This window comes from Drosophila takahashii, chromosome 2L (genome assembly GCF_030179915.1).
Source record: "Drosophila takahashii strain IR98-3 E-12201 chromosome 2L, DtakHiC1v2, whole genome shotgun sequence".
NCBI lineage: Eukaryota > Metazoa > Arthropoda > Insecta > Diptera > Drosophilidae > Drosophila > Drosophila takahashii.
This window is the reverse complement of record NC_091678.1, coordinates 16332388-16343203: the sequence shown is the minus strand read 5'-3', so window position 1 is coordinate 16343203 and position 10816 is coordinate 16332388. Positions and strand designations below refer to the sequence as shown.

The 10816-nt window shown below is 40.7% G+C and overlaps 1 protein-coding gene across 1 annotated transcript; it reads left to right on the top strand.

Moving 5' to 3' along the window:
- Window positions 1–5942: 5942 nt before the first annotated feature.
- On the top strand, window positions 5943–6869 carry LOC138911961 (uncharacterized). The gene is made up of 2 exons (XM_070211638.1): window positions 5943–6046; window positions 6104–6869. Exons 1-2 carry the CDS (start codon window positions 5981–5983, stop codon window positions 6560–6562), a joined length of 525 nt encoding a protein of 174 aa, XP_070067739.1. The 5' UTR covers window positions 5943–5980; the 3' UTR covers window positions 6563–6869.
- Window positions 6870–10816: the final 3947 nt, after the last annotated feature.

The following is a 10816-nucleotide window of genomic DNA, read 5'->3' as shown; positions in this document are numbered from 1 at the left end:
AGTTTACATTGCGTCCGAGCACACACTCTGGCTGGCATCAATTATTCACGGAATTTATACACGGATTTTTCCCGAGCCGGGGTTTGTTTACTCTAGGCGCATGTCAAATTGGGCGTGATTTTCAAGTGGCTGGCTGGCTGGTACTCCGGCCTCTCGTTCTCGTACTTTTGATTATGTTTGTCTATTTGTTGTGCGGCTTCATGCATTTTTGAGTTGGCCCGCTGAGGGCCAGCCTGTTTACTTACGGTCAAGGCAATTAGGTTTTCCTGGCCTCGGGCCGAAAAGTGCAGCAAATATTCAATAAGTAAGCGCCTAAGCCCCACATTTTTGGCCCCAGTCGTCCTCTCCCCTCGAAAGGCGAAAGAAGAAGACAGGCCACAGGAACACAGGCCAGGTCAGGCCCATCTCACAGGAGCTGGACTGCTTTTCTGACATTTAATTTTCGATTTTAATTGGATACTAACAGCAGGATGCTGCCCGAGTATAACTATGGACCCGCTGGTCCTCTGGACCTCTGCACCTGGCCAAGGAAGGAGCAAAAATAGTAAATTAAAAGGTACACAACATGCCCGACCGGCAGGAGGAACGAGGATTCAGGGGGCGGGTGGGCGAAGGACTGTCGGCAAAAGCAGCCAGAAACTCTTGGCAAAAAGGAGTTGGCTAACATAATTGAAAAGCGCTTTTCTATTAAGAACGCGCGCCAGGGTTGCCATCTCCCAGTTGCTGTGTATATGCCAGCGATTCTCTGTCTGCCAGTCTGTGTGCGTGCGGAGGTTACACTCTAAACAATTTGGTATACACTTGTTTATGAAAATGTAAATTAAAAGAATTCTTCTTTTAAAAATTAAAATACTTCTTTCAAAATTGAAAATTTCATTTATTTCTGATTCTAAAATGGTTTTTAATATTTGTACAAAGAAATTTAATTAAAACTTATTACCAATGGTAAAAACTAATAACACAGAAAATATATAGGTAATCCCTTGAAATAAATGAAATTGGTTTGGTTCATCCAATTCGGGATCAAAAATAATATCCCTTTTAGCTGTTGATACATTTTTTCTCTCAGTATAGGAACCATCATGGCTCCTTGGTAGCTGAAGCACTGATTGGCGGGGGCGCCTATTGACTGACTTAACACGCCATTGAGTTGGCTGAGACCCAGGACGCAAATTGGCGCGCCAGCATCAAGGACCAAGCGAATGGAGCATTAAAAGGAGCCGGTGGAAGGCATTGGAAACTAACGGGGAATTAAAGCCGCGTCGGGTATTCAGGCCAATTAACAGGCATGCTTCGATTTGAGTCTAATTAAAACAAGAATGCTATGCAAATGCTGCTGGGGTTCGAATATTAACTGTTTTTACCACAATAATTTTAAATATTATTTATTTTTGATTTGGTATGCAAAGAAAAAGCACCAACAATAATAAAAAAAAAAGAATTTTGGGACAGAAATTGAAGGAAGAAACTTAAAGCATAAATCAGTAAGGTTTCTATTTTAAAATTAATGTTAAAAATATATTTTATGTATACTTTTTAATTATATATTTCCTATATAGTACATTTTTCTATAAATACAATCCACCGATAGAGTTCTTCGACAATTAAAATGGAATATATAAGTAGGTATATTAACAGGAAATTCAACACCTGATATACTTTGCATACCCTAGAACCCTGTTACTGCGTTCCGAAGTCTGCTTTCCAATCAATCACACATCATGCATGCTGCCTGGGAAAATTAGGCAATTGGGAAATGAGTGCTATGAATCGGGTTTGGGGAATGAATTTCCCCGACTGAGCTGCGCTCGTTCCCAGCATCAACGGATCCGTTCAGATAAAAATATGGCATAATTATCGCTGATAATTGCGAGGCAAGGCTCTCCCCCTTCCAATAGCCAGTTGGTCGGGTTCCGGGGGTTGTTTGTTGACAACTCGATGTGGTTGTTCCGTCTTAAAGCCAGTTCCCTGGGACTTTAAGGAAGTCAGTAAGGCAACGGAGGCGAAATAGCTTGATTGACAGTCAGTCAGCAACTCGTTGAGGCTCAGCATGCCGAACGGAATTATAACTTAATTGACATATGTATGCTGAGCACACTCATCTGAGATTCCCAGTCGGGGTAGATCTATGCTATATGGCCATATAGCTTCGGCTGCCCAACTCCGTTCACACCCTTTCACCGGGAGCACACAATATTTATATGTCTGTGCGCGATGCGGGATAATATTTCCCTAAGTAGACACCAACTGACAGCGCAATTAAGGCGAAGTAATTATTTTAAGTAGGGTTACATTTGTCATTACAGCATAAATTGTGAAGTTGGGTCGAGATTGAAGGGGACCGATGAGAGGTTCTCAAGAGTAAGGAACCCCTGCCGATATTATGCCCTCGAAAGGCAGGACAATTTTTAAGCTTATGCTACTCCTTTGGGCTTTTTAAATAATTATATTAAAGCTATGTTTTAGGGAATCGTATATCTTTAATAAATTAAAATTGGTAAGAATCATCTTTTATATAAAATGCGAACAAATAAAAACATGCAGAAAACTATTAAAGCTATATAAATATTTATAAACTTTTTCTTAAACAATATTAAACTAAATAAAACTACAGTATTTGGATTAACAGTCATTAGGGCTTTGTTGTATCCTTCCCCCAGTTTCCTCCCCATAAATAAGACTCCCCCACAAAGACCTCGATTAGCTGTGGAAGATGAAGTAAACTGCAAGACCGAAATCATTAAATCATGAACAATTAGCCATTTATTACTTCCCCTTAATCATGCGCCATTTGCAATTAATTTAAACGCAATTTTCGTAGTCCGCACAGCGGGACCAGACAACGGCGGACATATAAAATCTCGAGAGCCAAGAAAGCTCTTCCGGCTGGGGTCTCTGGGTCCCAAAAAGATGAGAGCCCGTCTTACATGGTCGCTCACTCACACGGGCACACGACTCCGGCAAATCTTTTGCACAAACATAATTTTGAAACAGACACACGACCGGGGAAGATGCGCCCAACAACCCCACCCACCCAAATGGGAACATCTTGGGAAATCTGGGCAGCAAATTGCAGGCAATCCACGCAAATGGCTTAGAACAACGGGTGGCATTAAAGGCGATGGCGGATGAGAAGGGAGGACTACTTTGCCGGGGCAAATAATTTTTCGCGCAGCCCAAAAAACTTTTCGCCCAGGACACCCCTAGTCCAATGGCGTGCCAGGCATAAATCACGGTGAGCATAGAGAGAAACTTGGAGCAAAAGTTTATCCCCCCTTGGTTGAAAACGGGAGGGGGAACAGGAATGGGAACGGGAACCAACGGCGGATCTGCAAAATTTGTCTTGGCGTTCGGATTTATGTTTTTGCGACGCTTCTCGAAACAAACACTGAAGGAGAAAAGGCCAAGGAGTGCGAGAGTCCGTGATACACACTCAAAAATAAGTCGGCTAAGAAAGAAATTTCTCTTAAAGAAGAAAACATATTTATACCTCTTCTAAACTGGAAATTAGAAAATTCATTTCAGAAAGCAAGGTTAACTAAAATTCACAATTTTTTAGAGGTATTTAAAAAAACCCTTCTATTTTAACAAATTTATGTTTAATAAATAACCTTTGTACTTAAAAATTGGTTTCTTAAATAGATCGTTTGATGTGTAAGGGAAACAAACTTAATATTTCATGAATATTTCAATTCAGTGAATATTTTTAGGGCTATAAACACATTTTTATATATTTCTTGGTAAACTATTTTATTATTTTTTTTTAAGTATAAACTTATTTTTTTTTAACCTAATTTTTCTAAGTATAGATAGACAGATACAAAGACAGTGCGAGAGAGGGACAGAAGTAAGAGCGAAGGTAAATTCAGGAAACGCTGTCCTCAACAAAACAAAGCGAAAAGAATCAGTGAATACGCAGCACACCAGCCTACAAAACTCGGGTTTTGGGGTCTCCGGGGTGGTGAAGCCCCGTGATTTATGGCAGCCAAGGTAGCAAAAGTTGAGGGTGGTACACGACAGCGGTACATAACTTTAAAAAAGTTTTACAGGTTTGCCGAGGATTTGCATTTGAGCACACACAGAAACAGGAAGTTTCCGGGGCGGGAGGTGGAATCAGCCTCTCAAGGAGCATTTTGTTCCACTGCTCTTGGCTCTGAGTTTCCTGTTTGTTCACGGGCCCGAATTTGTCATATTTTGTCGCTGATTTCTTACCGGCTAAAATTCGGTTGCCGCATTCGGTTTGTTTGTTTATTTGTTCTCCCGGTTTTGGGTTCTTTGCAAACAAATTTGTCGTTTAAACTTGACCTTTTTTTAGGAGGAGTGAAAATAAAAATGGGAATTTATCATTGGAAATTAAGGAAAGAAATGGGAAGCTTCTAATTAAATTCATTTTATAAGTTGTATTTATACAATTTATTTTGTTGTGTTTAGGCTTAGAATGTAGGGAAATAAAGTTATTGAGAATTCTAATAGAATGGATTGGATGACTTATGTATATAATCCTTAAATTAGAATAATTAAAGCTCTAAAAGTTTTACTATGTATATAGGTGTTTGGATATAAAAAGGTCAAGTCTGATTTTATTTGCGCCGATAAATGCTCTACGATATCAATATTTATTGCTTTTGCATTGTTTGTCGTCAACTTTTTGTTTCACTCGCCCTCTAAATCGGCACAAAAAGTGAAACTCCCCAATAAAAGCAATCAAAACTCCGCAGAAATGTTGCAAGTGGCTGTTGGCGATGGCGAAGGCCAGGCCACCCGGTCCCCAAAAGTACTTGCAACAAAGCGATTCGCATCGGATCGCATGGATTCGAGAGCCCTGAAACTCCCAGGCGACGGGCAAACTTTTGGCCCAAAGCCGAGTTGGAGTCGGAAGGTCGAGGCGCGCGCATGGCCAACATGAATCTGAATCCGAGTCCGCCATTTTGTGTGGAGAGTGCCAGAGAGTGGAACATAAAATATGCGGAAGTCGAAAGTATGATGCGGAAGTCTGTATGACTGCGATTGCTAATGGATGTCGACTCCGAACAGTGGCTCCCGACTAAGTCGGACTGAAACGGCGGTGTGGGAGCTTCGCTATACGGTCGAATGGACTTGAAATTTTCAAGAGAATCCCACCCGCCCGTTTCCATTTCCATTTTACTCCTGCCCTGAGCAACAGGAGAAAAAGATGCAGCTCGGGCTGGGATTTTGGACCACGCTCAGCTAGTTTTTCGGGTATCAAGTCCAACGGTGTACGAAGTTAGATAAACGGATTAAGTGGCAACAATGTGGCATCAGCACACACACCGCTCCATGTGGGACAGAGACGGCAGGACTGCGAAAAGGATGGCATTCTGGTCGCGATGAGGCTGACCGAAAGGTGAAAGAATCCGATGAGGTTGCCCCCAGCCAGCTGTTAACAACAAATCGATATTCCATTAAGGGCCGCCATTATTGCTCTTATTAACGGCGGTTAAGGTGGACGATTAACGGGGGGACCAGCCATATATACTTAACCCATTTAAATACTGTAGATATTGCAAAGAAAAACTTAAAACAACTAGAATTTTATCCTTAACACGGTTCATAAGTATTTCATTTAATTATTTTTTATTAAGCATGCAGATTGTTCCTCCGGCATCTTACTGTGCATTTTGATGATTCAGACATGTTATTCCACAGTGCAGAGGTCGGAAATAAAAGTAAAGTGCGTTTGTTATAATATATTAGCTGATAAGAATAAGTCCCATACTCATAAAAACAAATCATCAGAATTTTCTACGAATCTATAAAAATCTTTATTGATCTTTATTTTTTTTTAGAAAGAAATTTTATGAGTTTACGAAAAACAGAATTATCTCTGAGCTCTGACAGAAAAAAAACCCCGGAATTTTCTTGTTTATTAGCGACAGCCAGCTTATAAAAGACGCTGATACTGGAATAGTCTCGCAGTCTACATTCTCAAGTGTTGTGTGACAGTTAGGATTTTGACAAAATGCATTACCTTATAGTACTCATATTGTTGGGAATGACCTGGAACAATGTCTTTGCAAGAGGACTGGTAAGTTTAATCTTAGACATCTTGTAAGCATCCTAATCCAACGAATATCCCTGACAGGACATATCCGAAGAAAACAACATCGCACATAAGTTGGACTCTCTGGAAGAACGCGTGACCCGCCTGGAAACTGAGATGGGCGCTCATCAAAGTGAAGAAACTTTAAAAAAAATCGAACTCGAGCCAAATTTCTACTTAATTGACTCTATGAATGAAAAAGTGGGACGTCCGGTAGAGACAACAAATTTGAATGAACAGCTCGAGAAAGTTAAACAAAAATTGGAGGACGAGTTCGGAGTTCTGCTTGCAGAACTATCTTCCAAATATGAGGATCTTTTTGAAAAGTTGGCCAATATTGAGAAACGCGTTGAAGAAAAAACAGACAATGTTATGAAGGTCTCGGAAGAAATCCCAAGGGCAGAAACTAATGACAGTGAAGAATCAAAGTTGCATGATAGACATTGGGATGCATTTTATAAATGGTTGTCTGACTATGATTACACTAGTTTACCACTTTAAATTTTTTTTCGAAATAATTGCAGAGACCAATTTTTTTTGTTTAGTTTTAAGTCGCTAATTACGCTGAACAAATTTTTAAGTTCCAAAGAACCGTTCTAAAGATACTAGCAAAACTTCAGGTTTTCGGCACTTCTTTTATAAAACCTAACAGATCTCAAAAACCATTTGACAAATTTGCAACTAACACTATTTAAAAGGCAATAGATGCACCTTTCTGAAAGACTATTGCTCGTTGTGATCAGGCCGCAATTGTCAACCCGGGAAAATTAAAAAATATATATAATTAAAAAAAATAAAAATGTATAAATTACTTTATGCTTTCAGATCTAAGGGGCCTTTTCTTGTTAAGAAGTTAAAGCCAAATATTTGCAAATTAAGTGAAAATTCTAGGAGGTATGCATTTTTAAGTGAAATTACCAAATTCCACAAAAATGTGTTTCAAGACTTTTGACCGTTTGCTTCTTACGAAAAAAAATGGGAGTATTTGTTTTAATGTGACTAAAATAGTTTAAGTACGGAATATTAAATAACAGTCAAATTTCTTGAATATCAATCAAGAATTTCATATTTTGCCATTTGTTGTATATAAAGAATAGATCGCGAATAATATGTACCTTGATCAGCTTAAAATATAGGTTATTAACATCAGAATTTTTACTCCTTGCACCTGATATAAAACCTTTACCCCCTTTTGGACGTTTTTTTTATTTTTCTGCACTTAATATTCATCTCGTATCTCAGCGTATTTTACCTGCAATTAAAAGACCTGTTCCCCAAGAGGACGTCCTCGGGATCCTTTTAACCTGTCCCCTGGTTTTTGCCCGTTCCCACCGTTCTATTTCTGAGCCACTCGCAAGCGGTCTCTCCCCTGTCCTGATTCGTCCTTCTGCGTTTAATCAAACACACTTCCGTTGCAAACGGCTTGAGCTGCTTCAATCAAACAACAACCACAAATATTTCAAGTGCGGCTGGTTGAAGGATTGCTGGAACGATTGCCCCGGTTGGTTCTCCATGTCCTTAGAGCTGAGACAAAACTCGTCGGCGAAGAAAATACCACAACGTTGTTGTGAGAAGGACGTCGGCGGCGATGCTGATGATGATGAACCCTTTGCCTGGTTCTCGAGTGCACACGGGTGTAGCACTCATAATAAGGACTAGCTTCTATTGCCCATCATTGTTTCTCCACGAGGGAAATGTGGGTGAACGATTCTGTCCTGGTCTTGTACACACTTGGAACATAAACCAGTTTTAAATCTGCAGGCTCAACTAAAATTTAAAAAATAAACATATTTAGATTTTAGTTTATATTATAAAATGTTGGTCATAATTTGCAAAAACCAAAAAAATTAGATTTCAAAGTTTATAAGGATTTTAACTCCTACAAATTGTAGACCTTCTTCTATTTATTGGTATTCCAATAATTAAATAAACTCAATTTATATATCCCAAAATTAGACGAATTTGAAAAATGTATGCCTCTGATTTTTCCAAGTGCATTGATGGTTAAACTCACATTTAGGCATGGTCGGGCAGCCTTTTGCCAGCCAGTCCACTTGAATATCACGTGGAAATATTTCGCAAATTATGAGCCTAATTAAAAGCCCCGCTGGCTGGATCGGGCTAAAGCCGAAAAATCTCGAAACAAGCGGCTAACTCATTGAACCAAGTCGAGTGTCTGGCAACGCTGACCAGACGGCGGGGCAGACGCGATTCCCCTGCCCCACCACCCCCACTCCAGTGGCACCACCCCCAGAGGAACCACCAACTCCACCACAACCACTCGACCAACCTCCCTCTACAACCCCTTGTGCACCACTCAATTATTGGAGCCCTGATTTATTGCAGCGGGCACCCCGACTTCTTGGTGCTGGAAAAGACCAGTTATTGGTGCTCCCCTCATTTTTTCGTGATGAATCCCATTCGAGTGGGTAGGTCGAGGCGGCGATGGCGGCTGTTCATTTGCATTTCGAGGGGACTGGGCGGCTTTATTGGTGGTTGACCGCCGGCCAAAGGATGATAGCGATTTCAAGTGCACTCCTTTATTCAGGAGGGAGTACGTATCGATATGGCGGGCGAACGATTCCATAAATACCTCTTTTCCATCTTTTTGCATAAAAGTTTTGGAGGGAAAGTTTCAAGTTAAAGTTCAACCGATTTTGGTGTTATCTGAATAAAAGTTATATTGAAAAGGGTTATTTATTTGCTTACCTTTAATTTCGATTAGCAAACACGCTGCTTGTTTATTTTAATTTTGTATTTTTCTCTGCTTTTCAGGCCACAATTGTATGCACATATTTTATTTATACGAGACTTTCGGATTTACGTGCACACCTATTTTTTGCTTCCGCATTTATTGAAGTGTTTGTGTTGCATTAACAGAATGAAACAAAAGGTATTGGTTTACTTTGCAGCTGAAAATGTTATGGCGAAATAAAATGATTTTTGTGTTAACTCGAAAAATAACATATGATTTTAGTATTTGTATTCTTAAAATTATTCAAAGGCAATATTCACTTTTACCCGTAAACGTGATGGCAAGACCTTTATCCCCTTGATTATTGCCTAACAAACCCTAAGTCCTAACCTAGTTTTCCCTTGTCACCACTGTGCCCGCGGCTAAATTGAAAATTCCATTAAGTCACCAGATTTGCGAGCAACTCTTTCGCCCACCCTTCGCAGGGGCTTTTCCCTTCCTTTAATCTACAAGTTAATTTCTTACCAAAATAAGCAAATGCTGCCATAATTGAATTTCGTGCAGCAACATGTGCCGTCTTCGAGAGCAGACCCTGGTCCGAATCCGAATACGAAACCGAATCGGAAGCTGAATCTGAATCAGAGTCCCAGACGCAATGCCAAATCCGAGTACCAATTCCAATTCCCCCGAAATGAGGCCCAAAATACCACTTTATATAATACTGTTGACATATGTTAATCAGGCGTACGAACACGCGCCGCAAGGAGAGAGACACATGGATGGGGATAAAGCCGAGGACCCGGGCCAAATCGAAACGTGTGGATGAGGATGATGTTGTAGCTGCTACTGCTGCTGCTGATGATGATGTTGCTGCCGCTCCTGATGAGGGGGTGATGGTAATGAGGTTGCTGCGGGGCGGGTCAAAGGCATTAATTCGAATTCAATCTGCAAGGCTCAGCTCAGCGACAAAGTAAAAAGCCTATTTGAGGCACACACACACACACAGAGACACAGATATATAGACGAGGACGAAAGGACGAAAAAGGAGAGGGCCGCCACGGAAACAATCTGATTGGAATAAAAGCTGCCGAGTGGCGGGGGCGAAAGGACTTTTGAAACAAGGGTTGTCCTCCACTTCGACGTCTGTTGGCAGTTTGGGAGATAATTTAATTTCGGATTCGCATGAACGATGAGATAAAGCCCACGGCCGAGTTACGAAACGTGAGGGTGAATCGAATCGAATCGGACGGCTAGCATATTGATGCAATCAACTAATCTTCGCGCTTCCGTTGCGCTGACCCACTCCCCCTTTTCAGGACCCCCTGTCCTTGGCAACCATCCCACCGATAGACCACAGTTGATAAGAAGAGCGTATGTATGTAACCCATCAGGCTGCGATTGATTTAACATATTCCAATCGGATGTGCCAGTGATGCGTGATTCGAATGGCGATCGGGATCGTGATTGTCCTGTTTGAGGGGAGTTTTCCTTATCGATTCATTATTTTTCCACAATAATAGTTGGAAATTAACCTTATGTAATCGGCTTTCTAAAAAATATTGCCGAAATATCTAATATATTTTTAGTGAAAATAATGTATTGAATCTTTTTGCTAACAAAATATCGCATAATTCGTTTTCCAGCTACCATCACTAATTCAGTTGGTTCATTTGTTGTTGCGCAATTAAGATGGAACGATCCGCATCGATTTTGATCTGTTTTGTGCGCTGGAGTGAAGAAAAAGGTTTTCCATTCAACGACCGAAACTCAAACAGTTGGTGGAGAGGTAGCTTCCATTTGGTAATTTGCCAAGACAAGGACAACAAATACATAAGTTTCCCACTTTGTATTTCTGTGTGCGAGGGTCCACTCGTAATTTGTCCACCAGACGCTCTGCCTCATTTCTTTACTATTTCACATTATATTTTCTTATTTTTTGTGTTTGCAATTAAACGCAATTGCGTTGGCCAGTAACGACCCACTCCCCGCATTCCCCACTCCCCTCTACCGAAACCCTCTATTTTCCATGGGTTTTCCCCGGGTTTTCCTCAGCGACGCGA

What these genes read in the sequence shown, in the direction of transcription:
- LOC138911961 (XM_070211638.1), top strand. Translation starts at nt 5,981, where the DNA reads ATGCATTACCTTATAGTACTCATATTGTTGGGAATGACCTGGAACAAT. An exon ending in ATGTCTTTGCAAGAGGACTG is followed by an intron (nt 6,047 to 6,103) that starts GTAAGTTTAATC and finishes TATCCCTGACAG; the next exon opens with GACATATCCGAAGAAAACAA.